Genomic DNA, 26,156 nt, shown 5'->3' on the forward strand with positions numbered 1-26,156 from the left:
AAGGTATTATAACTGCTGAATTATTGACAGTTTTCATTGTCATTTATTTACTGCACGATTACATTTTAAGGTGCTGTTGCGGCTTTTTGTTGATAACTAAAGTAGAATGACTTATAAAATTGAATTATATTTTAGAAATTTGCGGAAAACTGAAGACAGAAAAAGGAAACTAGAGGAGCTTCTTAATTCTGTTGGTCAAAAAGTGTCAGAACTCAAAGAAAAGTAAGTTAAGTTTTGAAATGTATTTTGAATATTTGAAAACATACCTCAACTAATACTTAAATTTTGAAAATCTTAGTTATAATAAGTCTTAATTTTTTGGTATCTCACTCTAAAAAGGGGAAGGATGTAAAATAATATAGAATGTCTTCCTTTTTAAAAAAATTTAATAAGAACAAAAATACTTTAAGTTTCTGTATTCCCAAGCATTGGAAAATTGAGCAGGAAGAATTGAATGTAATGTGTTAATGCTGGGAGTGTTTACATTTGGTGTTCCCATTTCTTTATTATTTTGACTTCAAGATTTTAGACTCCTTTATTTCAGATGATGCTATAGGACCACCTATTCCATAATCTTTCCAGAGGTATATGATCATGTTAAAATTTTTTTATCTTTTTAACTTTGCCCTTTTTGGTATTAAAAAAATATTCCTTCCTGCAAATATTATTCTCAAATTTAAGAACCATTTATGAATGTGATTACTCTTAAAACCTTTCATGTACCTCTGTGTTCCTGAGATTGCTTTTTAATATAGGATAGAAAATATTGGTATGGGAATTATTATAAATGTGGAAGCATTTTCCTTTAAGAATTGTGAAGATTAGAAAACTGGAGAATGTGTCATTAAATATAGCATATGTTATCACTTGCTTTCAGTTTTATGAGGTTAAAACTTTTCTATAAACACATTTTTTCTTTAAGTGGTGTGTTATGTTTCCTTTTTTTTCTTATGGAAGAAATACAAATTATTGCACCAAGAAAAAAATTCATCAGACTAAAAACTATGAATTTTTTTTTTCTATATAGAGTTAGGAAACAGTTATCTCTATTTACATTTATATATATTTATTTATAGAGAAAAAACAAATAAAAAAATCTTCAAACCCATAAATTCAATGTTTTTAATATTCCTGAATGTTTTTTTTTTTTTTTAAAGGTTGTTGACCAAATTCTTTTTTAATTAATTAATTAATTAATTAATTTATGGCTGTGTTGGGTCTTCGTTTCTGTGCGAGGGCTTTCTCTAGTTGTGGCGAGCGGGGGCCACTCTTCATCGCGGTGCGCGGGCCTCTCACTGTCGCGGCCTCTCCCGTTGCGGAGCACAGGCTCCAGACGCGCAGGCTCAGTAATTGTGGCGCACAGGCTTAGTTGCTCTGCGGCATGTGGGATCCTCCCAGACCAGGGCTCGAACCCGTGTCCCCTGCATTGGCAGGCGGATTCTCAACCACTGCGCCACCAGGGAAGCCCTTCCTGAATGTTTTTTATGTTAGACATACAGAAATGAAATCACGTAATTTCCTTCCAGCTATAATTAGAGAAGTATAAGGAAAATAATATATTCTTTTTAGTGTTACATGCTCAGAATCAGTACTTAATAATACTCAGATAATTGTCAAATATTTATTGAGTGGTTAGCTTATGATACCAATGTTTGACTCCATTTGTTAGTCATTTGCATTGTCAGGTGTTGTCCTAGGCACTTTACATATTCATCTTTTTTAATACTTAAAACAACACTGAGAGGTGGATATTCTTACATTTTGCAGATTAGGAAGCTAAAGATTGGAAAGATTTATTTGCCTAAGTTGAGAAGTTAGTAAATGACTAAGCAAGCATTAGATCTTGTATTTGTCTGACTCCATAAAGTTCCTTTTCTTAGTCACTACACCATACTACCACTATTTTGGAAGGATTATTATGAAAACCTTCTGAATAATATGACTGAGGATCTTGTGGATAATGTGACTGAGAAATTGAATTTTTAATTTTATTTAGTTTTAATTAATTTAAATTTAGACAGCCATATGTGTCTACCATTTTGGACAAGTGACTCCTAGAGTCTTATGTCTAGGGAAGGGAGGAATAGAGCACTTAGAGAGACAATAAAAGTACTGTAAAATGCCTGGAACTTAATATCAGACACACCCATATATGAATTTTAGGTCCTCTGCTTACTACTGGGGAGACCTGTGCAATAATCTGTGTGGATTTAAGTCTCCATATTTATAAAATGAGAATTGTAATACTTATTTTGAACTGTTCTGAGAATTGGCAGAATCCTGGGCATTTTGAAGGCACTTACATATTTGTTGAAGGACTAAGTAATAGGAATATTACTATTATATTTAATAAAATTATATGTACAAGTATTTTTAAGGAAAATAATTTAAAAGTTTTAAACTTTAGCAAATGGGCACATAGGGAGAGAACATATCTAATGGGCTGAATATTTCAGGTGAATTTTAAGATTTTATTTATATTTTTGATAGGTTTATATTTGAGGGAGTTAGAGTAAGGGGTGAGGTAGGGATAAGGAAGGAGCTGAAAAGTATTCTAGGCAAATGGAACATCCTGTTGAAGGGCACAGCAGATAAAAGGGCATTTTCTGAGAATATAAAATTCTTCAGATGTTGACATATAGTTTTACTGAACTGAGTAAAATGAAATAAAACTGAAAAGATAGATCAATATTATGACTGGGCCTTTGAATGTCATATTAATAAGTTTATACATAATGTAGTAGGACATCAAGGCCCTGTGACAATGTTCCCCTTTAAATGTATGCATTGGTATTGTGTCTCTTACATTAATGATAATTTATATGCAAATATTATCAATATTATAGCTAATTCAATTATTGTATAAAAGTTCACTTTACTATATAAGCATAATTTAATTAAATCTATCTTAAATCCGGTTGTCTTTAATTAAATTTTAATGTTTTCATAGATTTCAGAGCAGGACTTCAGAAGCTGCCAAACTTGAAGCTGAAGTAAGCAAAGCACAAGAAACAATTAAAGCTGCAGAAGTCTTGATTAATCAGCTTGATAGAGAACACAAGAGATGGAATACACAGGTTTGTTTGAGAGAGAGGTCATAAAGAGGCATTGTTTAAAACACAGGAAATGTGTAAGATAATGTATTTGTTAACAAAAATGAAAAGGAAAAAATATCCATTAAATTTCAGCTGGCTTAGGATAAATTATCTAGATATTAATGGCCATGATGTGAATTAATCTTTTTTTTTCACATCTTTATTGGAGTATAATTGCTTTACAATGGTGAGTTAGTTTCTGCTGTATAACAAAGTGAATCAGCTATACATAAACATATATCCCCATATCTCCTCCTGTTTGCAGCTCCCTCCCACCCTCCCTATCCCACCGCTCTAGGTAGGTGGACACAAAGCACTGAGCTGATCTCCCTGTGCTATGTGGCTGCTTCCCACTAGCTATCTGTTTTACATTTGATAATGTATATATGTCCATGCCACTCTCTCACTTCGTCCCAGCTTACTTTTCCCCCTCCCTGTGCCCTCAAGTCCATTCTCTATGTCTGCGTCTTTATTCCTGTCCTGCCCCTAGGTTCTTCAGAACCATTTTTTTTAGATTCCATATATGTGTGTTAGCATACGATATTTGTTTTTCTCTTTCTGACTTGCTTCACTCTGTATGACAGTATCTATGTCCATCCATCTCATTACAAATAACTCAGTTTCATTTCTTTTTATGCCTGAATAATATTCCATTGTATATATATGCCACATCTTCTTTATCCATTCATCTGTTGATGGACACTTAGGTTGGTTCCATGTCCTGTCTGTTGTAAATGGTGCGGCAATGAACATTGAGGTACATGTCTCTTTTTGAATTATGGTTTTCTCAGGGTATATGCCCAGTAGTGGGATTGCTGGGTTGTATTGTAGTTCTATTTTTAGACTTTTCACCATTGTATATTATTGCCTCCTTTATCAAAAGTAAGGTGACCATATGTGCATGGGTTGATCTCTGGGCTTTCTATCCTGTTCCATTGATCTATATTTCTGTTTTTGTGCCAGTACCATTCTGTCTTGATTACTGTGGCTTTGTAGTATAGTCTGAAGACGGGGAGCCTGATTCCTCCAGCACCGGTTTTCTTTCTCAGTATTGTTTTGGCTGTTTGGGGTCTTTTGTGTTTCCATACAAATTGTGAAATTTTTTATTCTAGTTCTGTGAAAAATGCCATTGGTAGTTTGATAGGGATTGCATTGAATCTGTAGATTGCTTTGGGTGGTATAGTCATTTTCACAATGTTGATTCTTCCAATCCAAGCACATGATATATCTCTCCATCTGTTTGTATCATCTTTAATTTCTTTCATCAGTGTCTTATAATTTTCTGCATACAGGTCTTTTGTCTCCTTAGGTAGGTTTATTCCTAGGTATTTTAATCTTTTTGTTGCAGTGGTAAATGGGAGTGTTTCGTTAATTTCTCTTTCAGGTTTTTTATCATTAGTGTATAGGAATGCAAGAGATTTCTGTGCATTAATTTTGTGTCCTGCTACTTTACCACATTCATTGATTAGCTCTAGTAGTTTTCTGGTAACATCATTGTGATTCTCTATGAATAGTATCATGTCATCTGCAAACAGTGACAGTTTTACTTCTTCTTTTCCGATTTGGATTCCTTTTATTTCTTTTTCTTCTCTGATTGCTGTGGCTAAAACTTGCAAAACTATGTTGAATAATAGTGGTGAGAGTGGGCAACCTTGTCTTGTACCTGATGTTAGTGGATATGGTTTCAGTTTTTCACCATTGAGAACAATGTTGGCTGTGGGTTTGTCATATATGGCCTTTTTTATGTTGAGGTAAGTTCTCACTATGCCTATGTTCTGTAGAGTTTTTATCATAAGTGGGTGTTGAATTTTGTTGAAAGATTTTTCTGCATCTATTGAGATGATCAATATGGTTTTTTCTCCTTCAATTCGTTAATATGGTTTATCACATTGATTGATTTGCGTATACTGAAGACTCCTTGCATTCCTGGGATAAACCCCACTTGATCGTGGTGTATGATCCTTTTAATGTGCTGCTGGATTCTGTTTGCTAGTATTTTGTTGAGGATTTTTGCATTTATGTTAATCAGTGATATTGGTCTGTAATTATCTTTTTTGGTGACATCTTTGGTTTTGGTGTCAGGGTGAGAGTGGCCTCATACGATGAGTTTAGGACTGTTCCTCCCTCTACTATATTTTGGAAGAGTTTGAGAAGGATAGGTGTTAGCTCTTCTCTAAATGTTTGATAGAATTCTCCTGTGAAGCCATCTGGTCCTGGGCTTTTGTTTGTTGGAAGATTTTCAATCACAGTTTCAATTTCAGTGCTTGTGATTGGTCTGTTTATATTTTCTATTTCTTCCTCGTTCAGTCTCGGGAGGTTGTGCTTTTCTAAGAATTTGTTCATTTCTTCCAGGTTGTCCATATTATTGGCATATAGTTGCTTGTAGTAATCTCTCATGATCCTTCGTTTTTCTTCAGTGTCAGTTGTTACTTCTCCTTCATTTCTAATTCTGTTGATTTGAGTCTTCTCCCTTTTTTTCTTGATGAGTCTGGCTAGTGGTTTATCAATTTTGTTTACCTTCTCAAAGAACCAGCTTTGGGCTTCCCTGGTGGCGCAGTGGTTGGGAATCTGCCTGCCAATGCAGGGGACACGGGTTCGAGCCCTGGTCTGGGAAGATCCCACATGCCACGGAGCAACTGGGCCCGTGAGCCACAGTTACTGAGCCTGCGCGTCTGGAGCCTGTGCTCCGCAACAGGAGAGGCCGCGATGGTGGGGGGCCCGCGCACCGCGATGAAGAGTGGTCCCCACTTGCCACAGCTGGAGAGAGCCCTCGCACAGAGGCGAAGACCCAACACAGTGATAAATAAATAAATAAATAAAAGACCGTGAATTTCAAAAAAAAAAAAAAAAAAAGCTAAGCAAGTATGGACAACATCTAGCCTTCTTTAAAAAAAAAAAAAAAGAACCAGCTTTTAGTTTTATTGATCTTAAGCTATTTTTTTCTCCATTTCTTTTTCATTTATTTCTAATTTGATATTTATGATTCCTTTCCTTCTGCTAACTTTGAGATTATTTTGTTCTTCTTTCTCTAATTGCTTAAGGTGCAAGTTTAGGTTGTTTGTTAGAGATATTTCTTGTTTCTTGAGGTAGGATTGTATTGCTATAAACTTCCCTCTTAGAACTGCTTTTGCTGCATCCCCTAGGTTTTGGGTCGTTGTGTTTTCATTGTCACTTGTTTCAAAGGTATTTTTGAAATCAAAGGTATTTTTCTTTGATTTCTTCAGTCATCTCTTGGTTATTTAGTAGTGTATTGTTTAGCCTTCATGAGTTTGTATTTTTTACAGAATTTTTCCTGTAATTGATATCTAGTCTCATAGCATTGTGGTCGGAAAAGATACTTGATACGATTTCAGTTTTCTTAAATTTACCAAGGCTGGATTTGTGACCCAAGGTATGATCTATCCTGGAGAATATTCCATGAGCACTTGAGAAGAAAGTGTATTTTGTTGTTTTTGGATGGACTGTCCTTTAAATATCAATTAAGTCCATCTTGTTTAAGGTATCATTTAAAGCTTGTGTTTCCTTATTTATTTTCATTTTGGATGATCTATCCATTGGTGAAAGTGGGGTGTTAATGTCCCCTACTATGATTGTGTTACTGTTGATTTTTCCATTTATAGCTGTTAGTATTTGCCTTAAATATTGAGGTGCTCCTATGTTGGGTGCATAAATATTTACAATTGTTATGTCTTCTTCTTGGATTGATCCCTTGATCATTATGTAGTGTTCTTTTTTGTCTCTTGTAATTGTCTTTATTTTAAAGTCTATTTTGTCTGATATGAGAATTGCTCCTCCAACTTCCTTTTGATTTGCATTTGCATGGAATATCTTTTTCCATCCTCTCACTTTCAGTCTGTATGTGTCCCTAGGTCTGAAGTGGGTCTATTGTAGACTGCATGTTTATGGGTCTTGTTTTTGTATCCATTCAGGCGTCTATGTGTTTTGGTTGGAGCATTTAATCCATTTACATTTAAGGTAGTTATCAATATGTGTGTTCCTATTACCATTTTCTTAATTGTTTTGGGTTATTTTAGCGTTTTTTCCTTCTCTTGTGTTTCCTGCTTAGAGAAGTTCCTTTAGGATTTGTTGTAAAACTGGTTTCGTGGTGCTGAATGCTCTTAGCTTTTGCTTGTCTATAAAGGTTTTAATTTCTCCATTGAATCTGAATGATATCCTTGCTGGGTAGAGTAATCTTGGTTGTAGGTTTTTCTCTCATCACTTTAAATATGTCCTGCCACTCCCTTCTGGCTTGCAGAGTTTCTGCTGAAAAATCAGTTGTTAACCTTATGGGGATTCCCTTGTATGTTATTCTTTGCTTTTCCCTTGCTGCTTTTAATATTTTTTATTTGTATTTCATTTTTGATAGTTTGGTTAATATGTGTTGTGGCGTATTTTTCCTTGGATTTGTCCTGTATGGGACTCTCTGTGCTTCCTGGACTTGATTGACTATTTCCTTCTCCATATTCGGGAAGTTTTCAACTATAATCTCTTCAAATATTTTCTCATTCCCTTTCTTTTGCTCTTCTTCTTCTGGAACCCCTATAATTCGAATGTTGGTGCATCTAATGTTGTCCCAGAGGTCTCTGAGACTGTCTTCAATTCTTTTCATTCTTTTTTCTTTATTCTGCTCTGCAACAGTTATTTCCACTATTTTAACTTCCAGGTCCCTTATCCGTTCTTCTGCCTCAGTTATTCTGCTATTGATTCCTTCTAGAGAATTTTTAATTTCATATATTGTGTTGTTCATCATTCTTTGTTTGCTCTCTAGTTCTTCTAGGTCCTTGTTAAACGTTTCTTGTATTTTCTCCATTCTATTTCCAAGATTTTGGATCATCTTTACTATCCTTACTCTGAATTCTTTTTCAGGTATACTGCCTATTTCCTCTTCATCTGTTTGGTCTGTTGGGTTTTTACCTTGCTCCTTCATCTTCTGTGTGTTTCTCTGTCTTCTCATTTTGCTTAACTTACTGTGTTTGGGGTCTCCTTTTCGCAGGCTGCAGGTTCGTAGTTCCCGTTGTTTTTGGTGTCTGCCTCCAGTGAGTAAGGTTGGTTCAGTTGGTTGTGTAGGTTTCCTGGGGGAGGGGAGTAGTGCCTGTGTTCTGGTGGTTGAGGCTGGATCTTGTCTTTCTGGTGGGCAGGACCACGTCCGTTGGTGTGTTTTGGGTTATCTGTGATCTTATTATGATTTTAGGCAGCCTCTCTGCTAATGGGTGGGGTTATTTTCCTGTCTTGCTGGTTGCTTGGCATAGGGTGTCCAGCACTGTAGCTTGCTGCTCATTGAGTGGAGCTGGGTCTTCGCGTTGAGATGGAGATCTCTGAGAGAGCTTTTGCCGTTTGATATTATGTGGGGCTGGGAAGTCTCTGGTGGTCCAATGTCCTGAACTCAGCTCTCCCACCTCAGAAGCTCAGGCCTGACACCTGGCTGGAACACCAAGACTCTGTCAGCCACACAGCTCAGAAGAAAAGGGAGGAAAAAAAACAAAGAAAGAAAAAAAAATTATTAAATTAAAAAATAAAAATATTATTAAAAACAAAAAATAAAAAAGTAATAAAAAAAAAGAGAACAACCAATCCAAAAAACAAATCCACCAATGAGAACAAGCACTAAAAACTATACTAAAAAAAAAAAAAAAAGGACATGCAGAACCCTAAGACAAATGATAAAAGCAAAGCTATACAGACAAAAGTACACAAAGAAGCATATCCATACACACTCACAAAAGGAGAAAAAGGAAAAAAAATATATATATAAAAAAAGGAAGAGGTCAACCAAATCAGTAAATAAATCTACCTGTGATAATAAGCTCTAAATACTAAACTAAGGTAAACATAAAACGAGAAACAAATTAGATGCAGAAAGCAAACCCCAAGTCTGTAGTTACTCCCAAAGTCCACTGCCTCAATTTGGGGATGTTTTGTTGTCTATTCAGGTATTCCAAAGATGCAGGGTATATCAAGTTGATTGTGGAGTTTTAATCCACTGCTCCTGAGGCTGCATGGAGAGAGTTCCCTTTCTCTTCTTTGTTCGCACAGCTCCTGGGGTTCAGCTTTGGATTTGGCCCTGCCTCTGCTTGTAGGTCACCTGAGGGCATCTGTTCCCTGCCCAGACAGGACAGGATTAAAACAGCAGCTTATTAGGGGTCTCTGGCTCACTCAGGCCAGGGGGAGGGAGTGGTACGGAATGCGGGTTGAGCCTGCAGCGGCAGAGGTCAGCATGACGTTGCAACAGCCTGAGGCACGCCGTGTGTTCTCCTTGGGAAGTTGTTCCTGGATCACAGGACCCTGGCAGTGGTGGGCTGCACAGGCTCCCGGGAGGGGAGGTGTGGATAGTGACCTGTGCTTTCACACAGGCTTCTTGGTGGCTGCAGCAGCAGCCTTAGTGTCTCATGCCCATCTCTGGTGTCTGCGCTAATAGGCACGGCTTGTGCCCTTCTCTGGAGCTCATTTACATGGTGCTCTGAATCCCCTCTCCTTGCGCACCCTGAAACGATGGTGTCTTGCCTCTTAGGCAGTTCCAGACATTTTCCCGGACCCCCTCTCGGCTAGCTGAGGCGCACTAGCCCCCTGCAGCCTGTGTTCACACAGCCAACCCCAGTCCTCTCCCTGGGATCTGACCTCTGAAACCCGAGCCTCCACTCCCAGCCGCCACCTGTCCCAGTGGGTGAGCAGACAAACCTCTCAGGCTGGTGAGTGCTGGTCGGCACTGATCCTCCGTGCGGGAATCTGTCCGCTTTGCCCTCTGCACCCCTGTTGCTGCGCTCTCTTCCATGACTCCTAAGCTTTCCCCCCACCACACCCTGTCTCCACCAGTGAAGGGGCTTCCTAGTGCATGGAAATTTTTCCTCCTTCACAGCTCCCTCCCAGAGGTGCAGGTCGCATCTGTATTCTTTTGTCTTTGTTTTTTCTTTTTTCTTTTTCCCTACCCAGGTACACCGGGACTTTCTTGCCTTTTAGGAAGTCTCAGGTCTTCTACCAGCATTCAGTAGGTGTTCTGTAGGAGTTGTTCCACATGTAGATGTATTTCTGATGTATTTGTGGGGAGGAAGGTGATCTCCACGTCTTACTCCTCTGCTATCTTGAAGCTCTGCTGTGAATTAATCTTTAAGCAAAATATCTTTATATGAATGGATTTTAGACAAAGCAACCTATTCCTCTTTTAGTTAGGAAAAGGTAAGGGTAAAAATGAGTTGTGGAAAATTTAGTACTGTTTAGAGCCTTTTTAGGACTTACCTTTACCAAGACAGTCCTCTTAGGATTTGACACTGTCAGCTATTTATTTGCGTTTGAAATTCTCTCTTATTTCAGCTTTGTTAAAGTGTTGTCTCTTGTTTTTGTTCATTTGTTTGATTTTGTTTTTGTTTTTGTTTTTTTTTAAGCAGTTAGATTCCTGCCTTTGCTGGATCCTCCTCATCTGCTTATCCAATAATGTCGATTGCCCCCTCAGTATTCTCTTCCTCAGCTCCTTTCTCTGCAAATATTCTGGGAATTCTCATCCTGTCTTAAGAATATCACCCAAATGATGATGCTGACCAGAGCTATATTTCTAGTCTGCTGACTTTTAAATTCATATTTGTAACTACACCTTAGATATTGGCATTCAGCTGTCTCAGGAACTCAAATACATGTCTATATTAACTTATTTTCTTTTCTTATATGAAATCTCTTTTATTTCCTATGTCTCACAAGGCACCTTTCTTCTAGGCATCAAAACTAAAAATATGTGGATTATCTTAGACTCCTTCTGTTAATTTGTATCCCTTTGCAAATATCCCTCATATTTGTCTTCCATCCTTAATGCTCTTCTTTTTTCACCTGAATTCTCCTGACTTGTCTTTCTCCTATCTGACCCTTTAATTAGTTGATTCTTATTTGTCAGCTGAATTATCTTTCTAAAACCCAGTCTCATTACATCACTCACTGCTCTGTTTAAACACTTTCAGTGGCTCATTATTACCACAGGTTAAAACTGAAGCTACTTTGCATGGCATGGGAAGACTTTCAAATCTTCCTGCTTCCAGTCAACTCTGTCTTTCTCTTTTCATTATTCCTATTTTGGTACTCTTTCTGCTCAGGCTTATGCATTAGCCACACTATGCTTCTAATTAAAAAGTCTCCATGCTTAATTTTTGTTTTATACCTTTGCTCATACTCTGTGTATCCAAATCATGTTTTACAAAGTGATGCTAATTCACAGTATTTATTAGAATTATTAGGAAATTTCAATGACAAAATATATTCTTCTTTACAGATATGTTGGGATTTTATACATTGTTTTAATATCACAGCAAGGTCTGAGGTCTTGTTGGTATTTTTACATTTCGCCAATTTTGTTCAGACATGTTATTACTTTAAACCAATAAATGATTTTTTCTATAGTCAAAACTTCAATTTGTGAAGCTATCAATATTTTTTTCTATCTTAGAACATATCCATATGTTGCTCTCTCCTTTTTTTTCCAGGTTGCAGAGATAACAGAGGAATTAGCTACTCTTCCTAAAAGAGCTCAGCTAGCTGCTGCATTTATTACATATCTTTCTGCTGCTCCTGAGGGTCTGAGAAAAACCTGTTTGGTAGAATGGTCCAAGTCAGCTGGTCTTGAAAGTTTGTATTTAATTATTCTTAAATTTGAAATTTCAATATACTAAAAAGCACATCTTTTGAGTTTTGTCATTTTACTTTTTTTTTAAATGAGGAAAATTTTCTGTAAGTTAAAGGATACCATAACTACTTTAGATTTGCTAAATTCTAAAAATGTTCTGAGAATCGCTTTATTATAATGACTCTTCTACCCATAAAATCTCTTTTTGAAACTGACACCACTGAATTATTTTGATGTTGTATGAATGCAGTTAAACATTTTTTAAAATTTTTATACTAATTTCGTATGGTAAGATGAGATGTAGGAATTCCAAAATTCTTTGTGAATTTTGTGGTTTTTGCAAATTATTATACTTGTGAAACATTCATTTGATAGAAGAAATATAATTTGAGTTTCATTCCTTTGCACTTTTTAAAACTTTTTTTCTCTTTAGTTTCTGATTCTAAATGCAGAAGAATGAATTGCGTATTAAGAATGATCATGGGACTTTTGTTTGAGTATATTATGAATAGTTTTATTCCCTTTCTTTTATCAAGCACAAGATTATTGTAGTAAAGTATTATTGATATCTTTAATTTTTCAGAATTTGATCTGAGGAGATTTCTTTGTACTGAAAGTGAACAGTTAATTTGGAAAAGTGAAGGCCTACCATCAGATGACCTTTCCATAGAAAATGCTCTTGTTATCTTACAGGTAATTAATCTACTTTAATTTTCTCATTAGAAATGTTTCTTTTGAAGCTTGCTCCATGAAGTACCTTCTTCAAATCCTTAGGCTTTCACAGTTAGTCTTAGTTAAGTAAAAGTAAAAATATTTTGCTAATAAAAATCCATTTGTGATTCAGGTAGCATCTCTAAAATCTTCAGTGTAATTTATTTTTTACCTTAATATAAAAGTATAAATAAAAATGGTATTTTTTGATGGCAAAATATTTTAAATTGAACTTCCTGATAATAATAGAAATGTTTTAGGGATACTTGATTCATTTGGTTATATAGTTCTTTCATCTAGAGTATATTTTAAAAATAAAAATTTTATACTTTTATTTCATTTTGTTTTACAAAGTTATGGAAAGTGAAGATGGATAAGTTTTGGGTTATAAGTTAAAGATAACCATGTGCATATTTTGGAAAATTGTTCTTTTACATAGTATATGTTTCCAAATAGTAATTGTTTAAAGTTGAAACAATTATACCTTAATTGGCAATGAATGTGAAAACCAAATTCAAAATCTTGTATACAAGCAAATCATTTCTTTGTATGAAGTTTGATTTTTTTACCTTTACTTTAGTTTACCTTTCTGATACAGAATTTAGAAGATAATGATTCCCCCTTGAAAATATGTTTTGTTTTTTCTGTTATTTTTATCTCAACAGTTTATACTCTATATTACCAGTGTTTTCTTTTCTCTCTACAACCCTTCTCTCTGTCCACACACCATTTCTTTATCCCATAACTCCACATCTCAAAGAAAATATGAACATTAAATGTTTCTCCTTAGGCAGTGTAAGCTATATTATTATAAGATTCATATTGTGAATATGAATTGTGGTCCCTGTTCATTCCTCGATAGTTTATTCTGTTTGATTTGACCTATTAATCAGCTGACTATGCTTTGACTCTATACGTTGGTGTCTTACTAGCATAAAAGTCATTGAACAAAGATTAAACAATTTTGCCTTCTTTTAATTTGATTTGGCTTAAACTTTAATTTATTTTTTAGACATTTTTATTATTATTTTTCACACTAGAATTACAAATCTGTAACTCTAAATGTGTATATATCTAAATTCATTACAACCTAGTACTTTTTATCATATTTGTTATTCCTTTCCCAAGGTTTCATAGTCACCTCTTCTTCCTTTTTCAGTACTCCAAGAAAGCAATTGTTTGCAGATCTAAACAAAAAATACTAGTTTAAGAATTTTTCTTTTTTATTCCATAAGAAATCAGAGGCTTTTAGAAAAAATATATCACAATAATTTTTATTTTTTACTGATAATAGTAATTGAAAATATTTACTTTTGTATTCTGAATTAAATTGTCTTTCGTGATGAATTTGGGGGATATTGTCTTTGAAATTAATTTTAATAACAAGCTTAGTATACTTTGTATTTAATATTGCCAAGTTTCTTCCAGACACTTATATGCATTTATATGACAAAACAAAACCATTTGGAAAAATTTGTTAGAGTAATTAGTCATTTTGTTGAAATGAATTTTCCATTATGGTTAACATTTTATCTTAATTCTAAGGTAGACTAGATTTAGAATAAACTGTTGTAGTTGAGGGTGTGGTTGGATACAAGTCTATAACATCTACTCATTAACATTACCATGTGATATGAAGTTAGATGTCTAAATATGTACAAATTGGGTTTCTGGGAGTCTTCCCTGAGAAAAAATGACTAGGTGTGATGAATTAAATGTATTTTTGATTCAGAGATATAGCATGTCTCCTCATTAACTACAATAAAGCTTTTCAGAAATTCAGTGCGGGATTTCCCAGATTCAAAGGCTATAGTCACTCAGTCCCTTATTGGTGCTAAGGATAGCCTTTTATGTCCAAAATTGTTCCTTGTCTTACAACAAAAGATGCTTGGAATTCTCATATTTGGGTTAAGCTAACTATTGAAGTACATATGTTGTCTGGGTGAGGAAGTAGTCAAATAATTATCTGCCACAGAAAGCTCATATGACCTATGTCCTTGAGGAGCAGGGGAAAATCTTGGCCATGGTGTCCTGGATTGCTTGGACTATTATTTACACCTGTTCTCCTGATGTGATTATTAATAATTTTTTCTTTACTCTCAAACGTGTCCTGGTTTGGAAGATAATTGCATGATCTTTGTAATATTGTGGAACTCAGGGGATAAATGGAGAGTATGAGACTATTAGACACTATGGAGAGGTGTGAGTGAAAGCATCCAGAAAGAAGATGGAAAAATATGATTAATTTAAATTTCACAGTGTTGTAAATTTTTCTTGGTTTAAATTTCACAGTATTATAAATTTTTCTTGTGAAGATGTACTAGGTATTTTTTTTTATTGTTTATGGACAGTTCAGTGTCAAATTAGTTTTCTTTATACCACTCAATTTCTGATATTTTTTTTTCCCTTCCTGCCATTTAGTGTATGCTGAGGAAATGCAAACTAATTTGCTATTAGTCTAAAGAATATAAAATTGTAAAGGTAAATTGCATAGGGAAAACATTTTTTCATTAAATCCCAAATGCATAATAATAATCAACACTTACATGTACTTACTATGTTCTTCATATATTATTATTTAAGAATTAATACAAGTAAAGCACTTAAACACTTAACTCATTTAATTTTCAAATCAACCCTATTTAGTAGCTACATGTATTATCCCTTTTTGTAGATAAGGAAGTTGAGACACAAAAGGATTAAGTTTCTTGTTCAGGGTCACAGAGCTGTCAAGAGGTACAGCCAAGATTCAAACACTGCCATCTAGCCAGTCTGTGCTGTAAGGCTGCCTCTCAAAGATATGTGTGTGTGTTTCTGTATATGTTTTAACTTATTTACTTTGTTATTCCTGTTAATATAATTCTCCTTATCTTATCAAAAGATGAGCTTTAATTTTATTTACAAAGTGTTTCTACTCTTATCCCACTTGTGGTTATTAAAAATAAAAATAAAATTATAGAGTTTTATAGATGTTTTAAAAATAGTCTTTTTCTTATTGGATGAAAGTCAAAAAGTGCAAACTTCCAGTTATAAGATAAATAAGCACTAAGGATGTTATGTACAACATGATAAATATAATGAACACTGCTGTATGTTATATATGAAAGTTGCTTAGAGAGCAAACCCTAAGAGTTCTCATCACAAGGAAAAAAATTTTTTTTCTATTTCTCTAATTTTGTACCTGTATGAGATGATGGATGTTTCCTAAACTTACTGTGATCATCATTTCATGATGTATGTAAGTCAGGTCATTATGCTGTACACCTTAACTTACACAGTGTTGTGTGCCAATTATATCAGTAAAACTAGAAGAAAAAAAATAATCTCTTTCAAAAATGTCCACTACCTAATCATTTTCTTTTGCCAATAGATATCATGTGTCTCTAGCCTTTGACCTCTGTTTTGAGCGCTATAGTTCTAATTTCCTGTTAGATATTGTTACCTGGAGCTTTGTAGTTAGCTCAAGCTCTGTCTTTAATCATTTTTTTAAAAAAACTTTTAGTCAAGAATCTTTGGGCTTCCCTGGTGGCGCAGTGGTTGAGAATCTGCCTGCCAATGCAGGGGACACGGGTTCGAGCCCTGGTCTGGGAAGATCCCATATGCCGCGGAGCAACTGGGCCCGTGAGCCACAATTACTGAGCCTGCGCGTCTGGAGCCTGTGCTCCACAAGAAGAGAGGCCGCGATAGTGAGAGGCCCGCGCACCGCGATGAAGAGTGGCCCCCACTTGCCACAACTAGAGAAAGCCCTCGCACAGAAACAAAAGACCCAACACAGCCATAAATAAAATAAAATAAATTAAAAAAAAAAAAAAAAGAATCTTTTAGTGGCCAACTTTAGTACTTTTTTTTTTTTTTTTAAAGCAACTTATGCTTTTAAATAACTGAGATGTTCAAAAGATTAGGACTAGCTTCAGGATTCGAATGGTGTTACCAGGACATCTCTCTTTCTCTCTCTCCATCTTAAGAGATGGGTTTATTCTTGGATAGGTTCTTTCTACCCTGTGTTAAGGATAGACATTGGCGACTCCAGGTTTACCATTATCACAATTTATGTTCTCAGACTAAAGATATCTCTTCCCTTCCTTTCCAGTATTTGTCATCCCCCAAAAAGATTCTGATTGGTTAGTTTGGGTCACCTGCTCATCCCTTGTGTGCAGTGCTAGATGATTGATAATCCCATGAGAAATGCATTGAGTGGGGCATGCATGCTAGGCAAAGGTAGCTATGTACTTTAATAATTGTTTCTCTTCCTCACCCACTCCCTGTAACCTGCTTCTCTTTTATTTCCTAACACTGGAGATGTCACAGTCTTGGTCCAGTAATGCAAACTGCAAATCTGCAACTCATTCTTACTTTGTCTCTTTAATTTTACATTCAGTTAGTTATTCAGCAAGTCTTGTCAAATCTACTTCTCAAATGTGTCATGAATTCATTCTCTTCTAACCACATCTACTGCCAGTGGCTTCACTTAGGCCTTCATCATGTTGTACCTGGATAAATACATTATTATAGCAGTTGGTCCCCTGCCCCTGTATCAGTTCCTTTATTTTGGAGTGATCCTCCTAAAATGTTAATCTGATCATCACAGTTCCTTGATTAATATATTTCAGTGACTATCCATTACCTGCAGTATAAAAATTTCATTATCCTTAAACATGGCATAAAATGCTCTTCATGATCAGAAAGACCTCTGATTACTCCTGCCATTTTATATGTATCATCTTTGTCTATACTTTTTATTCCAACTATGCCAAACTACTGGTAGTTTTCCAAGTACTCCCAGGCTTTTCATTCTTCTCTCAATCAGGCTGTTGTTTTGGCCTAATTTGCTTTTTTTACTTCTTTGCCTGGCTAAGTCCTATTTTTTTTGACCTAGTTTGACTTGAATTGCTTCCTAGCAGCTTCTCCTAACTCCGCCTGTGATCCACCTATAGAATTTTGTGTCCCCTTTGATTGAAAAAATTTTCGGTTTTTTGCTTCTTTATTAGATGTGTGGCCAATGAGGGTAAGGGAATGTATCTTATTAATTTTTGTATCTCTCGTGTTGTCTTATTATAATCATTATTCAACATATGGTAGATGAATGAATAGCACGAATGAATGAAAGCTCACTATTTTTGGATCTACTATAATTTGTTAAATATAGAATTTTACCACATTTAATCATGGAACACAGACCTAAAATATACCTCAGAGGTCTTCTCTAAATCTCTGGAGAAGTATAAATAAGATGAACACAAACTTGTAAGTATTCTTTGAAATTCTTAAGCATATTTTCTGTGCTAAAAACATGATTATTTGAAACATTATCTTATTCTCTTTTTAACTGCATCAGATCATTAGTTTGAAATCATGGGCAAGAACTTTTTTAAAATTTAAAATAAATATTTTTGTGGTTAGGCAAAATCTAGTTTACTTGTGGAATGTTTGCTATTGAATGCTAGCATAAAATGAGATCTAAAACCTAGGTGTAATACTTTGGTAATACTTAAGAAGCTATTTACTAGCCATATTATTTTGCTATTTCTGGATAGCTCCAGAAATAGATGCTGGGGGAAGATCATACAGTGGGGTAACACTGGGGAGCTGTGGTGGGAGTGGTCCACTCTGGGGGCAGGTAAAAGGAGGCTGCATTGTCTAGAGAGAATTTTAAAACAATAATAAAGCTGTTTTAAAGTCAGTCAGCTCTTTATTATCACCATGTGCTGGCAATTTTAAACAGCATTTCTGATAAAATGCTGTTAATCCCCAGGGCATGTGATCCCCACCATCCCTCTCCCTCTTGGTATGCCACTAAGATAACACCCATGTTCTTATTAGATCTACCCCAGTTCTAAGTCTTCACTTCACTATGACTTTCATGTGTTATTTTATCCCTATAGCACACAACTGCATTACATTTTTCAAATAAATGTGAAAATTTAAGAAAAATAAGGTCAGTTGTTATTTAAATCTAATTTGCTAGGTAACAATGACTATTAGATGGTTTAAAATTTATCATATTTATTTAAATATATTTACATATATTTAAATTGATCAGATGTATAAATGTATAATTGGCTTCCTTTCATTTGCTAAATGGCATTGTCTGTATAGGGCACAATGCCAGGTTTCTAATTTTCTGTTTGTTTCAGAGTTTAATTAGTGCAAGGCGTTCTGTAATGAGTTTAGTTCCTAGTTTGTTAGATCTTAACCTATCATCTTATGTAATTTTCTCTTCTAGGATACTCCTTTTGTAATATTAACTGTGTAGTACTTTAGAGAAATTAGTCTTAAAATATAAATAATTTTATTGCTAATTATTTCAGCGATACATTTATGATTAGCTCATACTTCTCTTGTAAGTCCTCTGTGGTTTATTCAACCAAAGAATATCTAAAGTTAGGGAATGACTTGGCTGTGTATTTTAAAACCAAAAAGAGAGGTACAAATGGCATCAACTTAAGACTAGAACTCCTGCTTACTGTATTGTTAATATACATTTTCTGTGTTATTGTGTAGTAAATAAGACTATATTCACTTTACTGTGGTTAAATTTAATTACCTAGTATTAATTCCTGGTAAAATTGATTAGTGTAACCTCTGGTGCCACTTAAAACTGTACCCTTATTTCCTCATTGTAGTTGTATATTTGTGTTCTCTAAAGCCTGAGAGAAAAACTCACTCATTAATTGATTAATAATTTTTAGAAAATTATTTTCATTTAATGAAAGCTTATAATCTTTTTTTTTTTTTTGATTAGAGTCGAGTTTGCCCATTTCTTATAGACCCTTCTTCCCAAGCTACAGAATGGTTAAAGACACATTTGAAAGACTCACGTTTGGAAGTTATTAACCAGCAGGTGTGTATTACTTATAATTTAGATACCAACTAGTAATGGCATCTTGTGGTGAAAAGAACTATAATCAGAAAACATAGATTCAAAACTGAGTCTTATAACTTACCTGCTATGGGTCCTGGGGAAAGAAATGTAGCTTTCTTAGCTTTAGTCTTCTAATTTGTAAAAAGGAATAAGAATATTTGTTTGATTGCTTCTATATGCAAGGTGTTGATCTAAGCCCTGGGAATTTATAAGTGAGTAGTTCCTGCCCTCATGGAGATGACAATTAAGTAATTACTTACACTAAACAGTTAAATAAGCATTTACACTAAATTATGATTAAAGACAAGGATAGGATGCTATAGAAGTAAGTTACTTAGTTTGGAGAATTAGGAAAACCTCCTTGACTTTTTAATTTCCTGTTCCTGTAACTCATCAATGAGCATCTTTGTTGTGTCCCAAGATTTGACAGTTGGTCAATGAAATGTAATCATCGTGTTTTGTGTACTGACTTATCACTGTCATGTTTATCTTGCCAAAGAAATTATTTTTGGTCAGTTTTTTTTTTTTTTTTTTTGAGGAAGGCCTAGTGTATGATTAATTTTTGTAGATATGCTTCAGGTGCTTGAAAAATTACCTCTTTAAAATGTTCTTCACTTACAAAATGGGGATATCTAACTCACTTGTGTTTAAGAATAATTGTAATATATTTATATAATATATAAAATATTTAATGTCACTTATGGTTGTAGTAGGAGGTCTTAATAATTATTATCCAAATTTAAAATTTTTTTTTAACCACAGTTGGAGGCTTGGAATGGTATTTAAAATGACTCTTTACCTAGCCAGAAAGCCTAAAAATTCTTGCATGGTTATAGAATTTTATCTAAAGGTTCTTTTCACAGTAATTAGAACTATCACATCAAGATAAGTTTACTAGAATTCATCATCTTGTCTTTCTTCTTCCATTCAATGTATGATATTGAATACAACCAAAGTAGTTTTGATTAATACTTGGATGAGTAACTTATTGCATGTAGAATTTGAAATTTCTGCATCAATTTGAAATCATAGTAGAAAATTTAAAAAGGCTTTTTTATTGTTAATGTAAAAATCCTTTTTTTCTTATGTCTATTTAAATTATTTATGAATTTATTTGATAATTTATTCAACTAAATTGATTCATCACCAAGTACTTATAACTGGAAAAGCAATCATGAATAATTTGTATTGTTAACATACATATTAATTTTAAAATATTTGTGTTATTCCTGTTAATAGCTTCATTCATTATCTGTAAGGACTTTTGTAAATCTAAGGTAATAAAGGAATTCATATGTATTCTTATTTATTCTCTTAGGATAGTAACTTTATCACAGCTCTTGAGTTGGCAGTACGTTTTGGGAAAACCCTTATTATACAAGAAATGGATGGTGTAGAACCTGTTCTTTATCCATTATTGAGACGAGATCTGGTTGCTCAAGGTAAATGAATATTTGACAGTTTCCAGAGAGTAACTATTTTTTAAATCCAAAATAATTAACTTCATTAACTAACTTTGACATTTTTTGTCTTTTCACTGAATCTAAAGAGATGAAAACTTTTTGGGGAGTGGATTATAGTAATGTCATCAGAATCTAATAGTAACAGCAAGTAAAAAACTTAAAGTGCCTTTGTGAAAGAGGCACCATGTCAGGGTCTCCCACACCATTCCCAGGAACAGTATTTTACCAGGAAGACTGAAGGGATTCAGCACTCATGGCTTAGATTTATTGCAGGGAAAGGATGCAAAGCAAAGTCAGTAAAGAGAAAAGGCACATAGGGTGAAGTCAGGAGTCAAGAAACCAGGTGCAAGCTTCCAAGAGTCTTCTTTCATTGGAGTTACACAGAATGTGCTTAATTCCCCCAGGACTGAGTTGTGACAACACGTGTGAAAGTTGTCTACCAAGGAAGCTTATTAGAGACTCAGTGTCCAGAGTTTTTATTGGCGCTTATTATGTAAGCACACTCTGTCTAGCAGGTAGCAAAATTCCAGACTCCCCAAAGGAAGGCAGGTGTTCAGCATAAACCGTATTGTTTGTACAAATAGTTTAAGCACAGTGGGCCACTCTTACCTATTCTGGGAATGGTGAGCACCTTAACAAAATCCAAATTCCCATACAATGGTTATGGGCCAACCTTGCAAGCAGGCCTCTCTAAGGATACTGGTCTTAGGACTGTTACGTTACCTCTTTTCTGTGCAGGCACCTAACCCAGACTTTGATATTAGAAAAGTTATGTAAGAGCATGTTGTGCAAAATGTCATAGACATGTACTTATATTATATATAAGTACATACACTTACTTACACCACACACTTTGCTAGCACCACAAAGTTTAGAAAATTGGAGTTATTGGGGGCAAAGCAGAGAAATAGCAAAGAATGCACTATTTACTGATCACCTGTTATCCCACAAATAGGTATGCTTAGCCTAACAGTGGTTGATATGTTATGAAAAGAACTCTAGTAGTGGGACTGTTGCCAATGTAACCTGGACTTACTTCCTGGGGTTCAGTCTCTGGTCTCAGTCTGTTCTTTACTGGAGCTAATTCAGATCTGTTGAGCTACCTCTTGCTATGCTATCTTAAAGGGGGTGGAAATGAACCTTTAGGATCATCTGGATTTGACTCTCTTTAGTCTATATGCTGACCCTTGAGGGCTCATTAAATATATCTCGATGAGCTCTTATTGGTATTAGGTTTTAGCCATATCTGCTGCATTGTCTGAGAATGGAGTTTGACAAGGTCCCCTAAAATTGGATCTGGTAAAAAATGATAATATTCTACATCATGATTGGTTCACATGATGAACCACTATTCCAGATAGTTGTTCAGTGCTGTTTGGGTCAATTTGTTAATTTCTGTTCACTTCATTGAGAAAAAGAGAGTTACCTCTGCCCCTACCTTACTTTTTCCACCTTCAATCCAGAGTCACATGTGTTCATGTCACATCAGTTGAAGTCTGTTATCCCCTTTGAGTATACTTCAGATTGTCCTTTTCTACAGTTTTGAGTTCCTCATGAATAGCCATTTGTCATCATACATTTCCTGTGGGGACAGAGGATGGTTGTCCTAGAAAGACATAAAACAAAGCCTGCGTCCAACTTCATTTACGTCCCAGTGTTCTTAATCTAAGCAACATGAACTGCCTTTCTACATAGTGATGTCAAAACAGGCACAAGTAATAGGAATAGAATGTACTTCTCCTCCTCAAATTTATGCAGTTCAAAAATCCCCTCAAATGTGTATTGATCAAAAAGAAGAGCAAGGTACAATTCCTCGTCAAAGTCTCATTGTTTTAAATTTCCTGTTTCCTGTGTTCCTAGTAGCTCAGCCAAGGCAGAAGATAGATATAGCAGTTTGCAACTGTCAAATAGCTGAAGACCGCTTGACCAGCTAGCTATGTAGAAGTTGCTGAGGGAGAGGCTAGTGTAGTTGGCAAATAGTTTAAGTTTTACTAGCAATAGATGTCAAAATTATTTTTATTAATCATTCTAATCCTTTACAGTTATTTCATTTCCATTTGGGGTTTGAGTATGGATTCGAGAGTTATAGTAGAGATGATAGCTAAACATTCTTGGTTGGCTCTTTTAGACCAAATTCTTCACTTTAGGCACGACTGCTTCATACAGGCATATGTATGTGCAACATAAAGAGTAACCTTGTGATTAATTGCTGTATCTGTTTCTAGAGGGTGGTTCTCCATATAGGTATGTCTTTGGTAGCCCAGCTGAGTCTAGGCGGCCTAATGGCCTGAACACAGCTAGACCAATGGTTCTCTAATGGTAGTGATTTTGTCCCCCAGGGGACATTTGGCAAAGACTGGAGACATTTTTGGTTGTAACAACTTGGTGCGTCTATTCCAAGGATATCTTTAAAATGTACAGGGCATCTCTTCATAACAAATAATTTTCCAGTACAAATTGTCAATAGTACTGAGGTTGAGAAACCCTAAGGTAGCTCACCAGTTCTGACCCATTAATCTCTGTACTGGTATATTTCAGTTATTTTCAGGGTGACATGCTTTATAGCCAAGAGCACTACTTGAAGCCAGTTCATTGTACAGAATATTCCATGCTATAGGTTGCCAAAAATTTTACCTTTGGATAGTGGATGGCTGTAACATTCCATTGGATTTTCTTATCTGTGAGATTTTCTTGTAGACATCTGTAATTCTGTGCATCTGTAAGATATAGGGCTCAAAGACAAGGATTGGTTTACAACTGCTTGTATTACTTCCAGAGTTTGCACTACTTGCAGCTTTACAGGAGCTGCCATTCAAACTTAGCCACATGTTTGTTGACCAGATAAATTATTAGGCTGTAGTAAAATTTTCAGGTGTGGAATATGCTGCTTCTAGTAAGTGAAGAAGGTATTCAGTTGTTGGTTTTCTTTCTTTGTATATAGTGGCTATAAAGCCAGCAGTTTATTCTTAATAGGCTGTGGGATATTTCCTTGAGCAATGTTGATTTGATTATTTTTGTGGCCGGGTTTTTTGTTTATCTTCATGTAAGTCCCATCATCTTTAGTTAGTTAAGCTTGAAAGGTTTACAGTACAATGTGAGCAATTTTATCAGTGGAGACCATTACCAAGATGTTACCTATATGATGGAATGTTTGTACCCATATGGCAGTTCACATGGTACTTGGATTTCTCTAATTCAGATGATAATATATTTCTGAAGGGTTTGGACCTGTTAAGGTATACTGCATATAAGAGATGAACTGATTTTCGTCTTCTTCCCAGGGGAATATAAAAAAGAAATAATTAATAATCATTAGCAGTGTTCAACTATCTGCTGTGAGCAAAATATTTTTAATCATCGCTGTGTCAAGCATTGTGGAAGCAGTGGTGGCCACTTCCTGGTTTAAGTTTCATGGTCATAATAAATGTTCAAGCAACTTTTATTTTGAAATCCAGACAGATAAAATTGTGTAGCACTCTTGCCTGCTGTAAAAAGAATAACTTTCTTTTTCACTTCCTAGCATGATGCATTTCTTTCAACTATAAATATTGGCCAGATTTGGGTACACTTTATAGGCAGATCTTGCCTGTATCTTTGGCTAATTGTTACAGAAGTCATCAAGGCATCACAATAAACATAGCCAATTAATATATCTGTACATACAGGTGCTCCAAATCTATTAGATATGTTAACCAAAAAAATCGAAACAAAATATACTCAAGCCTGATCCAGGTTCAGAAACCAAAATAATAGCCATGTAAATTGAGGCTTCCCCTGGAAAGAGAACATGAGACCAAATCTTGTACTTGTGCCTAATCATTCTGTTTCCACAGTTCTCTAAAGTACAGTACAGATTTTGTGCCCAGGAGAAAAACGTAGTCAAAATTAACTCCATCGTAGGTTAACTCCAATGTAAATTAAGACTTTATACAGTTAAGACTGTGTTGGACTTTTATAGTTCTACATGTAATATTTTCTAAGAGTAGTATAGGAGACTTATGTCCAAGGGTCTATATATACAATGAAACATTTATTTTGAAATATTTTTAAAAATGTTATATCAGAATAATGCATTGGTGGGTTACACAGTCAAATAGTATAGGATGGCAGGAGTGTTCTTTCCCTCCTCTCTTCTTACAAGAGAAAATCAGTTACTTTTTAATTTTCACTTTTTATTGAGATACACTTACAAATGTATAGCTTAATGATTTTTACAAATGGAATACACTTCTATAAGCACCCTTCTAGAATACACTTCTATAAGATCAAGATACAGAACTTTTTCAGCATTCCAAACTCCCTTATTTACCACTGTCCCCCACAAGGATAACCACATTCCTGCCTTATAACAGATAAGTTTTGCTTGTATTTGTACATTGCATAAATGAGAAAGAAAAAAGCAGCACCTGACTACTATGGGCTGGAAGCTGGCCAGGCTCTACAGCTTGACCATGGTGTTCTCCTGTTGAACATAAACCATTTCACAGAACACCATCAACAGGCAGGTCACTCTGTGACCATAAGCATGTCAGCGCACAGAAACGAGGACACTTTCCATGCCACAGAAATAACTAAACATCCTCCTCTCCCTGCTAATATGAGTGACTTCTGCTTTTTTACCCATATAGCTTAGTCTGACACCATTTCTGACACCTCCTAGATATCAACAAAATTATTGATACCAATCATAGAATTGTCTGGTCTTTCTGATAGCATCCATTCCCCAGCAAAACCGCTCTTTCTTTGAACCATTCTAAAATCACCCAGCGTTAAGTCCATCTTCTACAAAAAGCATCTCTGAATACCTTTTTACTGAGACAAGGTGCAGTCTCCCATGGTGATCTATCTTTCATTGTAAGTTGCCAGTATACCCGAGCTGAGGCCCTTTAAACTGAGTTTATGTTTTAACTAATTAGTTAACTGAATAATTTTTAATTGAAGTATAGTTGATTTACAAAATTATATTAGCTTCAGTTGTACACATAGTGATTAAATGTTTTTATGGATTATACTTCGTTTAAATTAATTACAAAACAGTGGCTGGCTGTATTTCCCTGTGCTGTACAGCAGCGGCCTCAACCTTTTTGGCACCAGGGACTGGTTTCACGGAAGACAGTTTTTCCACGGATAGGGTGTGGGGGATGGTTCAGGTGGTACTGGTCCGCGGCCCAGGGGTTGGGGACCCCTGGTGTACAGTATATCCTTGTTTATACGTAGTAGTTTGCATCTCTTAATACCATATCCCTGTCTTCCCCTTCTCCCCTTCTCTCTCCCCACTGGTAAGCACTAGTTTGATTTCTGTTAGTCTGTTTGTTTTGTTATATACTTTGACTTGTTTTATTTTTTAGATTCCACATATAAGTGGCAATATAGAGTATTTGTCTTTCTCTGTCTGACTTATTTCACTAAGCATAATACCCTCTAGG

General features: G+C 35.2%; 1 protein-coding gene across 3 annotated transcripts in view; it reads left to right on the forward strand.

Moving 5' to 3' along the window:
- DYNC2H1 (dynein cytoplasmic 2 heavy chain 1) overlaps positions 1–26,156 on the forward strand; it is a 367,349-nt gene that overhangs the window by 130,594 nt on the left and 210,599 nt on the right. For all 3 annotated transcript variants that reach the window (XM_007191229.2, XM_057552950.1, XM_057552951.1), the window contains exons 60-65: positions 136–222; positions 2,951–3,077; positions 11,555–11,696; positions 12,278–12,387; positions 19,148–19,246; positions 20,586–20,709. In XM_007191229.2, coding sequence (XP_007191291.2) covers positions 136–222; positions 2,951–3,077; positions 11,555–11,696; positions 12,278–12,387; positions 19,148–19,246; positions 20,586–20,709 — 689 coding nt within the window. The remainder of the gene's footprint in view (positions 1–135; positions 223–2,950; positions 3,078–11,554; positions 11,697–12,277; positions 12,388–19,147; positions 19,247–20,585; positions 20,710–26,156) is intronic.

This window comes from Balaenoptera acutorostrata, chromosome 9 (assembly GCF_949987535.1).
Source record: "Balaenoptera acutorostrata chromosome 9, mBalAcu1.1, whole genome shotgun sequence".
NCBI lineage: Eukaryota > Metazoa > Chordata > Mammalia > Artiodactyla > Balaenopteridae > Balaenoptera > Balaenoptera acutorostrata.